Source organism: Lycium barbarum, chromosome 7, assembly GCF_019175385.1.
Source record: "Lycium barbarum isolate Lr01 chromosome 7, ASM1917538v2, whole genome shotgun sequence".
Classification (NCBI taxonomy): Eukaryota; Viridiplantae; Streptophyta; class Magnoliopsida; order Solanales; family Solanaceae; genus Lycium; species Lycium barbarum.
In genome coordinates, this window is record NC_083343.1 from 44634 (window position 1) to 61238 (window position 16605).

The following is a 16605-nucleotide window of genomic DNA, read 5'->3' on the forward strand; positions in this document are numbered from 1 at the left end:
ACTCGAAACTCATCCGAGGCTTTCCAGACACAAATCAAACATGCATATGTGTCATAAACACGCTTCGAACTCACTCGTGCACTCGAATTTCCCCAAAGAGATCTCCTTAATCTGGTGTTAATCCAAATCAACTCCAACCAAATCAAAACGAACCGTCCAACCAATGACCCAAAACCCCACCAGCCGCCTTAGGACCCGAATCAAGGACAACTAAGTCGATAATCACGTTCTGGACCTAACAGATTTTGGGGACAAGAGTAAGTGCCCTAAACGAGCAAACGGGTAGCGTGTCCTAACTAGGGGTGTTCATGGTTCGGTTTGGGTCGGTTATTGGTTAAAATCATAACCAAACCAATTTAGTCGGTTTTTAAATGTCTAAAACCATAACCAAATCAAGTAAAATAATAACCACCGGTTTGGTTATTGTCGGTTTGGTTCGGTTTGGTTCGGTTTTTCGGTTTATGACTAGCCGTGACAATTCAAATATTCTCTCTCTACATTCTTCAAATTTCGTATGAAACTCTTTTTTCCTCATAGCCCACAAGGGTGAACTTTGCTGCATATTGAGGGAAAGACACGCTGTTGGCAAATCAGGTGGACCAAACTTACAACGCAGTTTAGATTCAAAAGAACAAGTCAAACAGAGGTTTCAAAATACAAACAACCCTTATGCTTACGACTTATTAGAGTTGGGCTTGGATTGTTGGACATATTCTTTTAAGACATGGGCCTTAAAAATAAGTAGACCAAAATTAAATTAATAATTAAAAGGTATAAAATATCTTTAATTATTTATGAAAAGCTAATATTATACATATAAATAATTATAAATTTTATGTATATAATTATCGATTTAGTTCGGTTATTTATTCGGTTATTTTTTACTATAACCATAACCAAACCAAATATTATCGGTTTTTCAAATTTAAAATCAAACCAAACCAAACTAAATCAAATGTCGGTTATTTTATTCGATTTAGTTAAATTTTCGATTTGGTTTTAATTTTAACCAAAACTGTGAACAGCCCTAGTCCTGACGGAGCTTAAAGTGAAATTAATATATTACGCAGGCTTAGCTGATATTAGACCTTTTACTCTTTTAAGTCCACATTAGAGTGTTCCCAACACTGATATATTTCTTGGCAAGGCTCTTCTTAGTCAGTGTAACGCTAAAAGTTGCCGCCGGAATTATCTGAAGAATGGGCGAATGTACTCCTCCTCCTCGGATTGGTAAGATCGGGCCATACACAGTGTTCATGACCCCTCCAGCCACACCAAAACAGGCACCACCACCAGTTCAGCCTCAGCCGGTTCCGGTAGTCGACAAGTCATGTCCAGTTTGGTCTCCCCCAATGCAGTATGATAAACCCTCATCTCACTCCTCTTTTGGCTTTTTCCGGAATGCTCTCGCTAAACTTCAAAATGGTTGGTATCCCCCCATTCTTGATTTTTATAATAAAGATTCTAACTTTATTGCTTTTTTCTCCTCCTTTTCCTTTTGCAGATCTTGATTTCATCTTTTACCCCAACTTTATGTTACTCAATTTTGATTTGTTTCTCTGTGAATATGTACTTTGTATATGGATGGATCTTTATAGCTCATGCCAGTTTGGATGAACAAGTTGCATACTGGTTTGGCTTGAATCAGTCAAAGTATCAGTGGGCATTAGATGATTACTATGAGACCAAAACAATTGTAAGTCTAAAGTCTCTTTCTTTCCCAAATTTGTTTCTTGTTGAGGTAAGGTTTGGGTGTATGTATATCATGTCCCAAGTTATAAGTTTATGTGATTCTAAGTGGTCTACTTTCTGATCAAGTAAGATTTAAGGTTAAGTTTTGTATTCTATTGTTTGTGCCACAGAAAACATCCACTTGCCCTTACCTGGGGATGCAAGTCATGACCTTTAACTTTACCTCTTACTGTGCTCCTACTTGGTGAAGATTATGTTAATCATTGCACCGATAATTATTTACAGATGTGGATTAAGGATATATGAACTTTAAATTGAGTCTTCTCTTCGCTAGACGTCTTTTCTATAGTCTCTGCAGTTTTTCCTCCTTCATGTCATTTCCTGTCTAGGATCATGTAGCTGCAGGTTATGATTCAGATTTTAGTTTGTTCGTAGCCATAATGAGCAAAAAAAGTCCTAATTAATACAACGTGTTGGTGCAATCTCTTGCTGCAACTAGAAAGATTTTATTTAGGATGAAGTCCTTGCTGGTGCTTTCCAGTTACAACCCCCTACTTAAATCTCTTGAAAGTTGTCACGACCCAATTTCTGGTCAAGCCGTGACTGGCACCCGATGCCTTGACTTTACCGAGCAAACTTTCTTGGCTTTTTTACTCCTTAAATTTGAAACACTATGCCGCCCAATGCAGTTCTTAAAGAAAACTGAGAATGTAATATGATAAAAATACTGTTCCTTCTTTCCTTTCTGAAACTGTAACACTTCATGTAAAAAGTTTAAGTAGATGGCCGAGACCTTTCCATGCAGTTGCAAACTGGTGCTAGCCGACCTGTTTCTTTTTTTATTCTTTTTGATGAAGTAAGTAATTTCGTTGCTGGCATCAAGTGGATGCATAGTAGTTACAGAAGTAGAGTAGCAAAAGAAACTTATCATCTCCAGTACTTATCATGTCTAGTTGATAAAGTTCATAAAGGTAACTGGGGAATCTATTGGGGACAAGTAAATTTAGCTTTTAAAGATTGGAAGGAAGTTGATATTCCATCAAAGCATCTCCTATTTCTTTCATTCCAGATGCTCCAAATAATAGCAGCAGGTATCAACTTCCAGATTCTCTTGATGGTGCTATCAACTTTCCAGCAACTCCAGCTTTCAAAAACATCCCTGATACTATGTGGCATGACCCAATTGAGTCCAAAAAGTGTAATAAACATATTCTATAACTCTGTAGCCACTGGACAGTGAATGAAAAGTGGGTTGTGTGATTCTGCTACCTTCAAACACATATAGCACCTATTTGTCAGATGAAAATTCCTTCTGGCTAGGTTATCTTGGGTCATGCATGCTTCATGTAGTGCTGTCCAGCTGAAACAACTAATTTTAGGAGGTAATTTGACTTTCCAAATAAGCTTCCAAGGCCAATAAGCTGTGATTGCATTTTGAGGGCCGAGAAGTTTATATGCAACCTTAACTGAAAATTTCCCCTTCCTCCTATTCCCCCATTTTAGTTGGTCTGCCATCAAGTTGTTGATTGTGGCATTGTGAAGTGCTGCTAAAAGGTTGATCACTTCTTCCATCTGTTCCTTCTTAGGTTGAGGTTCCATGTGTTTCCATCTCTGTGTTGGTGAATTGTAGCATCTGGTTCATTGGCTATCTGAAAAATGTTGGGGTATGCAACCTTAAGAAGGGTGTTGCCCAACCACTTATCTCTCCAAAAACTGATGTGCTGGTCATTCCCTACTACCAGGTGTTTGTGCTGAGAGAACACATCTCAAAGTTTGCTTCTGCTCTTCCAGCAACCAACCCCATAAGTTTCATTTGAGCCTTTTGAACACTAGTGGTTTAAGGCTCCATGTTTGGCAATAATGACATCTTTCCATAAGCACTGGTCCTCCCTTGTGTATCTCCATAGCCACTTCATTAGTAAGAATTTGTTGTGTAGTGCAAGGTCTTTGATGCCCAGGCCTCTCAGATCCTTTGGCAGCAAGACCTTATCCCACTTGACCAAATGAAATTTGTGAGTGATGCTGTTCCCTTCCCATAGAAAGTTCCTTCTAATTTTGTCCAGCTGTTCCAACGCCTTACTGGCGATGGGATGGAGTGGCATACTATAGGTTGATATGCTGTCAAGCACACTGTTGATTAGTGTTAGTCTGCCACCCATTGAAAGGTGTTGCATCTGCCAAGAAGCAAGCCTCTTTTCAAACTTCTCTATGACTCCACTCGAAATGCTTTCTGCCTTGAATTTATCCCCCAGTGGTAACCCCAAGTATGTTGTAGGAAAAGTTCCAGTACTACAACCCAATATGCTTGCCAGTTCTTCAATGTTCAGCACCTCATTAAGAGGGTAGATTACGCTTTTGAGCATTGATGTGTAGAAACATTGAGCATTCTATACTCACACCAAAAACATAGTGAAAGTTTTGCACCAGTGACTGTCTTTGCTAGGAGCTCATTCCACCTCCATTTCATAAAAGTTTTACTTTAGCTCTCATAAGGTTCGTTTTTGCTTCAAAGTGTTGATTTTCGTTTTACTCCAGCCACTGGAATTTAGTCCAAATGGTTAAGATACCATGCTTCTTTGATCTTCATATCCTTTTCTTTTTGGGGCATGATGAGGAGAGGATGAGGCTGATTTTTGGGGAGTTTAGATGTGGGGGTGGAGGTCGAGACGTGGGCATTCCAGTTGGTAGCACAGATTGAAGAAGTTGTGTCTCTTATGTGTTTTTTGGTAAGGTAACATAGTTTTGCTTCTTATTTTGTACTGCCTCCATTTTAGTTTATATGGCAGGGTACAGCGTTCAAGAAAAAAAGACTTTTGGCACATATCAAAAGTAACCTGGTCTGAAACATGCCATCAGGGGTGGATTTAGTATATAAGGTATGGGTTCCGGGAACTCAGTAACTTTTGCCCGGGCCCTGTATAACTGTATTTATATTGTGAATCCATTAAACATATAACCAATTTCTAGTTGGGAACCCAAGATAAAACTGGGTTGTTGGTTCAGTGGCAAAGGTGGAGCCCGTTAAGCTTTGCTGCGCCCTCCTTGACAAGGGTTCAAATCCCGTGGGCACCATGTTTAACCCGATTTTTGCTCTTTTTTTTTTTTTTTTTTTTCAAAAAAACCACGGAAACCTTTAATTTGTCTCTCTTTTTCTTTTTTAATTTGAGATCAATAGGAACCCATAAGCTTCTAATTCTGGATCCGTGTTTGCATGCCATGATATTATGTGGCTATAAGAGCATGTTATTATGGGTAAACTGCGATGTTTAAATTGAAGTTTTTAAATACAAAAAGGTGCTTTTTTGTTTGTTTTGGGGGGGGGGGGGGGGGGTGGAACAAACTAAAAGAAAGAGTGTCATATAAAATGGAATAGAGCTAATATGTGTTAATGGTTTGATCTGTAAGGAGAAAATGATCCATTACAAGAGGTCAAAGATCTTTACTTGACTTCCAGTCCCATTTAGGCTGCTTGAAGCAAATGCGACAAAATTCTTTATTCTCATTTAATTCTTGCATTATTTTTTGGAAGTCTGTAGCATATTAGAGATGTCTGGTGAAAATGTTTCTTTTTGTTATATGAGTTACAAGCTTTATTGCTGCTTGTGGGACTATACTGGGTATGTTGTTGTTGTTGTTGAGTTACAAGCTTTATTGCATAGAGCATGAGGCGAGATAAATCTGCAACGGGATTGGGTTTAAGCTTTGGACAACACTAGGGGTGTTTAGTGTAATGATTAACAAGGGCAATTGACAGGAGAAATGGATCCTGGTGCTTAGATGTAAAAACATGATAACTGAAAGTGGTAAAAGAGGTACATCGAGGATCACATTGAAGGAAGTTATCTCAAAAGATTTAGGAGATCTCGGAATCCAGGAAGATCTACAACATACCCAGTGTGGTCTGCGGACGGTAGACTGCGTACAGACCTTGCCCCCACCTTTTGTGGAGGTAGAGATGTTGTCTCCGATCTAGCAAAGATAAAAAGACAATGAAGTTGAGGACCCGTATAGGTGATATCAACTAAAAGATTAGTGCTTATTAGAAGGCTCTTAGGGGTTGTTTGGTATGATGGATAAGCAAAAATAGTCTTGGGATGAAAATTTAGTACCGTCTTATCCCTGTTTGGTTAGAATAAATCCCTGGATTAGTTATCCCGGGATTGTAGTGTTATTTTTATCCCACATTGAGGGTGGAATAGCAATCCCGAGATAAGTAGTTCCCCAACCAAATGAGCCATTAGTGTATTAGAAAACTGCTAGTATTATAGGTAATCTTTCCCTGCGGAGTTGTGAAATATTATGGACCCAAACAAAACATGTATGATATTATGATTCATACCACTCACTCCAACTAGCTAGGGACAAGGTGTAATTGTTGTATTTTTGGAAGATCCCAAGTGTTTGACATACATTTACAAATAACAAACATTTTACTTTCACGTCTTTCAAAATTTCAAATTCATTTTTTTTGGACATTGATACGATATGTTCCATCTTTCAACTACTACTTTGTTATTACTCAGACAATTTACAAGTCAAATTCAGATTATATTACCAATTAAAAGTATGTCATGTAAAATTGAATAGAGGAATTCTGATATTTATTCTAGACATCCAAATGAATAGTCTAAATCCAATAACATTAGCCCTCTGCATTTTGCAAAAGAATATATACTTACTTGGTTGCTTTAGACTTAAAGCGAGTTTGGCAATATTTCTGCAACTGGTAAACTTTAAAGATGATGCCTAGCTAAATTTCATACCATGCGTGGTGAAACTGGAAATGTCTTAACTTAGATGTCTCAAAGACTAAGACGCAGAAGAGAAAGTGAGTTAGATTATTATATCATGCGTAGAAAGCAAACATTCTATCATTGCATCATGTAGAATCTTGATTTTGCAACAAATCTCAATGCATCACGTCCTAGTTCTTCTTTCTGTGTTTGCAACAAGGACTGTAGTGACTGTTTTTTTGATTGCTTTAAATGTATGGACGATCATGGTTGTCAAAATAGTTGTTTTTAAATCAGTTTCAAAAAAATAGTTGAGTTTGACAACTGAAAATAGAAAAGAGGACAGAAAGAGAAAAATATAAAAACTATCTTGGTTTGTAGATTCTTTTAAATGTGAATAAAGGGTTGGAGGGGGAACGGGTTGGTGAAGGATGACTTGTCTGCTGTTTTCTGTTTTTTCCCCATGGTTTTCTCGTCTTTCCTTACATGGTTTTAGTGTGTGGTCTCTCCTAAGCAAGGCTTGATGTTATCCGAGAAGCATCTGGCCATGCACTCTCTCAAGACGTGTTCTTTTGAATGAAAACCAAAAAGTACTGTTTCCCTTCTGCTTTTGATACTCAAGTTGACAGTGAGTCAGTGAGGCAGGGAAGAGAGAGCATTTCAGTTGGAAGTGGATATGACATGGTTTTATTTTCCTTTGTTTAATAAAGGATCAAGAATTGCCTCGTTTCCTTAGAGTTAGAAACCGACATTTAATTGGTCTGGAATTTTCTACACGAATCATTAATTGTCTGAAAACTTCCTAATGTTTAAATGTTGAATAACATGCTCTAAAATTGAGAGCATGCCAGGGAGAGTTATGATTTTGGTGTCCGCTTACATTTCCTTCTAATTCTACCTTTGATTGATTTCTCTATACAGAATCACAAATAGTATGTTCAGAACTTAACTAGGCAAGGTATTTTTTCTTCCAAAAAAAAAAAAAGAAAACTATCTTTTCATTTTATAGCGACTAAAAATTGGATCAACGTACGGCATGAATCTGGTGGTGTGCCACAATGGCTAGCACAAAAATAAATAATGAATGAATGCTACTAATAAATCAGGATGAGGCAAACATTGGTTGATTTAGATCGTATCTGCAAATCTAAGACCCGTGCAACGCCGTGGTTATACTTTTTGGTGTATTCCTAACTCCTACCCACTCATTGTTAGATCACTTTTAATTCCTACTGTGTGAGATGTTTACTTTTGGCTTTTTTGTTGTATACTTATTAAATGATTTATGCACAGAACCAGGCCGAAGAAAAAGCAAAAGCTGTAGCTAGCAAATTAGAGAATGTATGATATGCCAAAGGAGAGAAGGTAAAATCTTATCGGGATGTGCTTATTTTTCTCCTCTTGTTGCTTCTAGTGCTTTTTTTCACCCTCAAAAACACCGTGCAGGAATATCTCTGGATTCACCAATATATGTATGTGATATAGGCAAGACGTACTGATGCATTGGGATTTTTTTTTTTTTTTTTTTTTGGGATGTATCAGAATGTGATTGTCACACATTTTTAGCTGCTATGGTGCAGCAACTAACGATGCTGCGTTGTAGGCCTCGCCCCATGTAGTTTTCTGAAGAAAGCTTTCTGTTGTTATCTTTTACAATATATCTATGCACTTTTGTTACTGGGTAACTGGTAGAGAGTTTCTTTCAAATAAGGGATTTCTAGTTTAGAGTTCTCATTTTGGTGTCCTACCCACTAAAAGGAACTGATCGCTGTGTGATCAATTTGAAGTGACGTACCGATGATAGAGCGATGGTACAATATTTATAAAGCACATATGACGATAAAAATGCTCTTAAAATAGACGATCTTGCATAAATTTAGTGCTCTTGTGTCGAATTGAGTATATACGTATTCAATTTCGGTTTCCTTTTGCTAACTGAATAATCTAGTATTTGTTTTAAGTCTTAACAAAAACACCTTCCAGGTGCCCAACTACATATCAAGCTAAACTCTCAAAGAGCCGTTTTGACCATGTATTAGGCTGAATTGTAATACGTAGATCCATTCATTACTTTTTGGTTATAGTTGTGTGTTACACTAATTCATCTTATTTCATTTGGAGATATGGTTAGAAGCTAAATTGCACCAGCTGAGGTGACCTTATTTACATCAAATCATATCAACTTATCATGGTTAGATTTTTTTTTTTAAGAGGTAAGAACACATATTGGGATTGAATCGTATTTGTAAGAATACATATTAATTATTCATAGTCAAGTGGTAAAAATCTATATACAAACACGTGTGATGCATCCTTTTTTGTTGATGTTTAATGTACCGTAAACACCTAAGTGCGAATAAATTTTACCCCATCACCGGTCCAAATGCTTTAGTGCGTAACTGTAGCTTCTACAAGGTGCGGAATTCCTCATTGCACACAACTGTTATGAATGTCATCCGCTTGTCAACTCTGGCTAGCCAATAAAGATTTCATCATACGAACATTTTCTTTCAATTTGATTTACGTAAATCAAAGTAATATCCTAAACTTTATGTAAGTCAAATTATATATCAAATGAAACAGAAGTGACCAAGCACTGCGTAATGGTACTAATTTATAGGTATGAAGTTTTTAATTTATCCGTACGTACGAATTCGGTACAATATTAGCGGTGCGCAAGTAAATACTAAAGTACTTGTCGAAGAATTAACTTGATAAGAGCACATCCTATCAAATTTTAGATTTGAATAATCAATAACTAACCTTTTAACACATGCAAAGAATAAAACGAGTATCATATAAATGTCGAATAACGTGTCAAATACCTAAATTAAAGGGTTTTTTTTATCTCTAATATTAAATAAATTTTGGTGAATTGTTTGCTTAAATTTCTTTTTTTGTTCACAAAAAGTATTCAAACTAATGAAAGTTATTCGTGAAGAAACGTCATATTGAGTCTTTTAAAACCTACAGATCTATAAATCCTAAGTATTTTGCAACTTAAATTTATGGTCTGAGAAAAATAGTACTCGCTAACCTAAACAAATTGCAATTTCCATATGGTGCTAGTGGCATTGAGGAACAAACGTCAAACTTCACATGATACACATTGAGCCCGTTTGGATTGACTTATAAGTTGCTTATAAGCTGTTTTCAGTTTTTTTGAGTGTTTGGCCGGCCAACTTATAAGTCATTTTGTGCTAAAATAAGCCTAAAAAAATAATTTGACCCATTTGGCTTAGCTTATCTAAAGCAGCTTATAAGCTGAAAACAGCTTACAACAACGACAACAACAACAACCCAGTGAAATCCCACATCTTGGGGTCTGGGGAGGGTAGAATGTACGCAGACCTTACTCCTACCAATACTCCTACCAAGGTAGGATGGCTGTTTCCGAGAGACCCTCAGCTTATAAGTCAAAAAAAAAAAAAAGTTGGTGTATAGTCCATCCAAACAGGTTCATAATCTAGATTGTCTGACTAGCAACCAGGAAGAATAAAAAACTCCATATTATAGCTCAACGTTCCGTATCAAACATCGCATCATAGTTGATAGCTTATTGCCAATATCACTACGGCATAGAGTCCCTGTATAGTTTCATTGACACACACACACACACACGAAATCTGCAAATTACATAGTCACACTTCATAACCCTGCGGTATTTAATTCTTGAGTTGTATTCCACCACTGTATCGTTATTTCTATATATTCTATATTTGATCTAGCCAAACGACCACAAAAGGTATACCACCGTATCATAATATCATCGCACCAAACAACCACTGAGTCTGTCATTTTGCATATACCAAATGACACCTAATTATTTTTCCCATATTAGACGAAAATCCAGATCCTCTGAAGGATAGAGTAATCTCACAGGCTCCAATAGACAAACTTAGCTAGGAAACGCAGTCAAGAGTAGTGCTTTATCTAGCACCGTACAAGTAATGTTTCAACCGAAGAGCTTCACACTAGGCTTATGGGATCAGCTCAACAGAATGTGTGATCCGTTTATACCCTTGGCCAATGTTCAGTCTGCCAGCCTGAGGGCACCTCGACTAATTTCACGAGTTACCTGCTATATCCCATCAACACAAACTCTGTCCACCAAAACTTGAACAAATGTGAAGAAATCAATGTTTTTGCCTCCATTGGAATTTGAACTTAAGACCTCATGATTAGACTTACATATAAACACTCTCTAAGGTAAGATTTTCTTTGATGACAGTAGCGTCTGGCCTAGCTTGCCCGCACTTAGGCCATTCCAATGGGTACCTACTACCTTCAACCCTCTACGGTTAGTTGTTTGACAAATCTCAATTGTCAAGTTAAACTTAGTTTCTATCTTCACCTATACCCTACATTTGCCATCATGAAGCAGGGTAAACATGGTTACAAAAAGTCATATGAACCCTTCATAATACAAAACCCACACAAACTATCATTGCCATAGCCAACACACCTATTTTTATTTTGGTTTGTTCATTCCTAGAAATCAAAGAGGGATGGTTATTGTACTAAGAGCCACTAGGGTTTACATGATTTTTATCACCCAAGAAAACAAACAAGAAACTCGTTCAAAGACATGCAGAAGTATGTTCTCATAGTCAGGAGTTCATAAGATTGCCTTTTCAGGGAAGCTGAGAAGTGAGCAGTTACTGGCTTGGATAGTCTCTAGCATATAATTTGTTATAGTTGAAACAACTGAATGCTACACTTGAATGGCTTGACATTTGAAAAGAAATTGCAGATAGATGAATCACAAAACATACAGTCTAGCACAATCATAGCACATTGACATTTCTATGAGGGTCTTGATATATTTGCTCTAGAAGTAGAGGTACAATCTTTTATCCATCTCATTACTGTATGATGGGCTTCTGAATGGAGCAAATAGATGACCTACCACAGCGTCACACCCTTTAAAGACTCTACACTACCCATACAACACTAACAATTTCCAGATATGCTTTCCAATTTCTTGTTGTTTTATTTTGAGGGGCTAACTTCAACAATGGTATATTGAATTATAGGAATAATATCGCTCACCCACACAACAAAGAAAAGTTCTTTTGTGTGTCCATGTCGATGCATAAAATATAGACCAGCATTTGACTAAAATGCTTTGTGCTATTTCTCCAATCAGTTAGACAACAAAATAGCCCTGTCTGCTAAACTATGCAGGCAAACCTCTCGGCCCAAAGATTGGAAGAAAAAGTTATGATTATATTGAAAAACATCAAAAACTATCAAGGACTCGTATTATTACATCGTCCACACTGAGGCTGAGTTAAGGAGTACACAGTTTAGCAAGTAATGCTTCAATATCCAAATCAGATGGCTGGATAACATCTTTCCCATTCCCAGGTAACCTATTAGCATTAAAAGAAGCAACACTATTCTTTATCAGATTCACTTTGTTTACAAACTTATCTAGGTAGAGCAAAAGTTTAAAACACAGGAAATGACCTGGCTGTACAATGTATCGACACCATCCATAACTCTACACGGGAGGTATATTGGAGAAAGAGAAACCTTTATAACCCTTGTAAGCATAGTATGCAATCCGCGTATAGTAGAACCCTGGTATAAACAGAACTCCACCTAGTATGGCAAAAAACAGCCCTGCATTACAACAATGTGTAAAAAGTTAAAAAAGGACAATGGAACGACGAACATTCTCTTCAAATAACAAGGAAATATTTATTGTTGTAGCGACTTGACATGCCCAAATTACAACCAAAACTGTACTAACGTCAATGAAAGGCTGCCTTTCACTCTCACTAAAGGTTTTGTCATAGCTAGGGCTGGCAAAATGGTTTCAAAAAAACACGTAACCATTCAATCTGACCCATTAGACATGGGCTGGATAACTGACTTTTTTAAAAATAGATTAGATATGGATACTATCCACTAAAAAATGGATATCCAGATGGATAATATGGATATCCCTATTCTGGAAGTCTAAGCTTATCTTGGCTTTTAGCTTGTATTCTCACCTGACTATTCCTGAAACCATGGATAATATGGATATGCATCGGTTAACCCATTTTTAAATCTGTGTTAAATATGGGCAGGTCAGATATTTTATCCGTTCATATGTAACCCGCCCATATTAGTCCCGAAGCGCCACTACATACCATAGTGAGGCAGAGTAAACAAAACCCTCCTAGATGTGAGCACAAAAACAATGTCACTGACAAGGAAATTCCACTGTCAAGTGTTGAGGATCACAAGAAATGGATCTGATGAACGAATCATGTCTCAATCTTAAGTCTAGCTTAAGACTAACACACACAGATCACCAAGGAAATAAATACCAACCCTAAACAGAATTATATAGCAACTATACTGAGTGTGCCATTTAAAAATCAAAAACATAAATAACTGCAAACCTGAAGATAGGATTGAAATAATAAAACAAGAAAACGGACAGAGAGCACTCCCCAGGAAACTGAATTTGAGAGACAGGTTGAATATTGAATTAGGGAAACAAGGAAAATAAGTTAAAGTGCATTCTATGTTTTGATGATTGTCAAACTAATGGAGAAACAAAGAGAGATCTGATCTTCGACCGAAGAGAGTCCTGATCTTTGACCTGCTCTGTCTCTGTACAGAGTAGCCAACAGCTGTAAAGCTGAGCTGTACACTGCACAGCAGAAATGCAGTGTTGCGGCCCATGCTTAAGGTCAAACATTGGAAGAGTGGTCACCATCATATCCCACATGCTCCTCAATATATATATATACAACATGTTGCAACATATTTTAGTAGACTCGAAAACCTAAACTGTCTTGTGCAAACCTTGCCATCACAAGTTCTCAAGTGCTCTCAAGAACAAAGCTACTTGCAACTGAAAGACCTGATCCAGACACCATATTTTGTCTATGTTCTTTAAGTTGTTATGAGTCTTTGTTCATTTGTGTGTAGACTGTAAACCTACTCTTCTTTCAAGAAGCTAGTTGTAGGTGTCTTTAAATTTTCAAAGGTTGCTTGTTGGAACTGTGTTTCCACAAGCTTTTGAGTGGTACACTAGTGTATTGTAAGGGTTGAGGGACTATGGGAGTTAGCTCCTAGATTGCAAGAGTTGTAATCTGAAGTTTCGAGTTGAAATCCTATTGGTAGGTCCTGATTTTTAATCCCTTGAACAGGGAGTTTTTAAAATAAACTTGGATGGCTAAGAATTAACATATAGGCCTTAATTAAATGTTTTATCAAGTAGATCAAGCAGAAGCCTATAAGATAATAGTTGTACTGTATCCATCCAGCTAGATTTAGATATATATAAAAGAAGAAGAGGGAGAAAAATAGGAATACCATGAGCAGTATCGCCGCCGACCTTATTGATGGCCATGAAAATACCAACAACAATAGCAAGAGTACCAAAGACAAGAAGGGAAACAGCAAGAGCGATCTCTTTCATGGGTCCACGATTGTTGTCGGCATGAGAACCCTCCATCATCATATCCTCGTCTGAAATCGAGAAAGCATGATCCACATACGCCATTCTCAGGGTTTCTAATTGCTTCAACAAGTGGGAAGACCTTTTCAGTTTTTGGAAAACATAGAATACAAGGAATCAAAAGTTTGGTGGACCTTTTTATTGTTTTCTTTTACTCCCTCTTTTTCAATATAGGCGCACGGAATTTAAGCGGCGTTTGGACGTGCGATTTCAGACGAAGCCCCTGTGTATTTCATCTCATATTTTAAATTATTATTTTAAATATAAAATTTGATCCATAAATTTATATTTTATAAAAAAAAATTATAAGTTGGTAAATATTTTTAATAATTTCTCCCACTAATTATTTACCAATCTCATTAACTTCCATCAACATTTATTTATGTTTACTATGTGGGAAGAGTCGTTACATTAATAGTCATGTTAAATTTTCATTTTTTATTGAATTAAAATTTGACCAATTGATGTTATATTTTTTAGAAAGGTCTTCTAGTAGCGTATTAATTTTGTTATGAATTATGACTTGCTCATTTGGTAAGATTGTAAAAAAATTGGGAATATTTTGATAGTTTTCATAACTTGTGGGGTTTTTATGTCTATAGGAGAAAATATAACTTAAGATATTCAAATTACATGTCCAAATATGGTTTCAAATCATGGTTCGAAAACATGATTTCAAACCATGTCCCAACGGCTTCTAAGAAAGAAAGGAAGACTTTTGAAATGTATGGTGTAAAATAAGTCTTATATAAATGCGTGATTATAAATCATCTTATAAAGTTAAATTGTTTCAAACTATAAAAATATAACGTTATTTTTGGGACAGGCCGAAAAGAAAATGGTGACTAAATTGGGATAGAGGGAGTATAATATTATAGATCAGGTTCAGGGTTCATTCCAATAGGGACACCGATTATCAATTTTTAATTCTAAGCTAAAGACAAGTTCATTTATATATTTATTGGAATTTATAAATTATGTTTACATAAACTTATATTTAACCTTCTCTTTTGTTTTTTCCTCAAAAGAGCCGAGGTCTATCGGAAACAGTTTTTCTATCCCATGAAAAATAAAAAGAGTAAATTCTGTGCATATTTGATCCTCCCCATATATCACTTATGAAATATTCTGGGTATGTTGTTATAACCTTATGTTTAACCTTTATTCTCCTACAAGTTGTACACTAATACATTGATGGAGATGACTTTATTCTTATTGACTAGTTGATTGATTTGGACTTCTTCTTTTTTTGTTGAAGTTTTTTGGTTATATACACGAATGAATACATAAATAAACATATGAAGGGAAAACAGTCTAATTTATTCTTTCATTATGCGACAATGATGATTTTATCCTCACTTGTACTATACGCACAAAAATATATTCGTCGATATTTAAGTGACTCAAATATATTCCTCAACTATTAAGGTTATTCAAGATGGACATTCAATCCCACATGACACTATAAGGTGCCGTCACATACTATTTCTACATATAGTTACAAGAAAAACTGAGGCTAGCTAGAATACAAGATAGTCCCATAACTAATTTTGACTATTCCACATACGATTACCCAATATTCGATCTTCCGTGGCTAAAGCTCAAAACCTTCTTCCATTTTCAAGGAAAAAAAAAGAACAAAAAAAAGAAGTGGTACTACTATATACTTTATAGGAAAAGTCCTCCAAAATGAGTTACCTGTTATATAAAGGATTAGGTCCAGTAGGTACCATTCTTTTATCATCATCATTAGCTATGTTATTAATATTGTTTTTCTTCAAAATGCTGCCGTTGGAGAAGTACCTTGAGTAATGAACTCTGATCAAATTATCTGTTGGGGTTTGTTGTGTGGCCACAACGTCTATATTTGCCAATGCTTGATGAAGAAGGACCACCAAGAAAAACACATGATGAGGTTTCATGAAATACAGAGAAAGTGACTTTGCATATGATTTTTTTTTTTTTTTGGGAGCGCAAAAGGAACGGGGAAAAGAAGAAACACTAATTAAATAACCAACAAGGGTTGTGATGTAGTGGCTGATACTACTTCATTCTTAACCAAGAAGTCTCGAGTTCGAGCCTCCTTGGGTACGGAGTCGCCCTTATTAGGGAGTGCTTTGCCCCCATTGTGGGACTACCCCACACGAATTCGGATTAGTCGGCCCCAATGCGGGTACGGGACACCGGATGGGAAATCCAAAAAAAAAAAAAAGACAGTAATTAAATTAGATGGGAGAAAGCATTTGAAGCAGCTGCCCGCAGTTTATAATCATTTGGAAAATTAAAGAAGATAAAAGATTCTTTCCTTTTCAGTTTCCCTTTCCTCTTTATAATTGGGTGTGCGAACAAAGTTTCACATTGGTAGCAAAAAAAATAAAAAAGATTGGGAAGCTACATATAAGGTGTGGAACCTCTTAATGGTGTGAGGCCTTTTGGAGGAAACCGTGACGGGCTCTACTCGAGACAATATCACACCGTATTAAGAGTATCTTTGGGTTGATTTGACCCAACAACTGATATCAGAGCCCAGATTCAGCTGGACGATCATGACTAAAGCAAATCATGGTGTGGGGCTCGGTATACTTCCCCTTACCAGCTTAGAGGCGTACACATACAAAAAAAGCTAGTTGTTGACTTCAATTGCATTAAATACACAAACGATGTGGTGGCGCACAGTGAATTTTGGAAATTGGCCCATGGATTGTGATAATGAGC

At 36.6% G+C, this 16605-nt stretch overlaps 2 protein-coding genes across 4 annotated transcripts; one reads left to right on the forward strand and one right to left on the reverse strand.

The window, feature by feature from the left end:
* The first annotated feature begins 1097 nt into the window (after positions 1 to 1097).
* On the forward strand, positions 1098 to 8110 carry LOC132602786 (uncharacterized). Of its 2 annotated transcripts, none has more exons than XM_060315555.1 (4): positions 1098 to 1425; positions 1599 to 1696; positions 7719 to 7790; positions 7968 to 8110. In XM_060315555.1, exons 1-3 carry the CDS (start codon positions 1200 to 1202, stop codon positions 7770 to 7772), a joined length of 378 nt encoding a protein of 125 aa, XP_060171538.1. In that variant the 5' UTR covers positions 1098 to 1199; the 3' UTR covers positions 7773 to 7790; positions 7968 to 8110. The 2 variants fall into 2 exon arrangements, with proteins under 2 accessions (XP_060171538.1, XP_060171537.1); XM_060315554.1 differs by having other exon boundaries at positions 1099 to 1425; positions 7872 to 8110.
* Positions 8111 to 11633: 3523 nt separating this feature from the next.
* Positions 11634 to 14078, reverse strand: LOC132602787 (uncharacterized). 2 transcript variants are annotated; one of them, XM_060315558.1, is made up of 3 exons: positions 13746 to 14078; positions 11898 to 12053; positions 11634 to 11800 (listed from the first exon to the last, which is right to left on the reverse strand). In XM_060315558.1, the coding sequence occupies exons 1-2, from the start codon at positions 13933 to 13935 to the stop codon at positions 11932 to 11934; spliced, it is 312 nt and encodes a 103-aa protein (XP_060171541.1). In that variant the 5' UTR covers positions 13936 to 14078; the 3' UTR covers positions 11634 to 11800; positions 11898 to 11931. The 2 variants fall into 2 exon arrangements, with proteins under 2 accessions (XP_060171541.1, XP_060171540.1); XM_060315557.1 differs by having other exon boundaries at positions 11634 to 12053.
* Between the last annotated feature and the right edge of the window lie 2527 nt (positions 14079 to 16605).

What these genes read in the sequence shown, in the direction of transcription:
- LOC132602787 (XM_060315558.1), bottom strand. Translation starts at nt 13,935, where the DNA reads ATGGCGTATGTGGATCATGCTTTCTCGATTTCAGACGAGGATATGATG. An exon ending in CGGCGGCGATACTGCTCATG is followed by an intron (nt 12,054 to 13,745) that starts GTATTCCTATTT and finishes GTTGTAATGCAG; the next exon opens with GGCTGTTTTTTGCCATACTA.
- LOC132602786 (XM_060315555.1), top strand. Translation starts at nt 1,200, where the DNA reads ATGGGCGAATGTACTCCTCCTCCTCGGATTGGTAAGATCGGGCCATAC. An exon ending in TCTCGCTAAACTTCAAAATG is followed by an intron (nt 1,426 to 1,598) that starts GTTGGTATCCCC and finishes GGATCTTTATAG; the next exon opens with CTCATGCCAGTTTGGATGAA. An exon ending in ACTATGAGACCAAAACAATT is followed by an intron (nt 1,697 to 7,718) that starts GTAAGTCTAAAG and finishes ATTTATGCACAG; the next exon opens with AACCAGGCCGAAGAAAAAGC.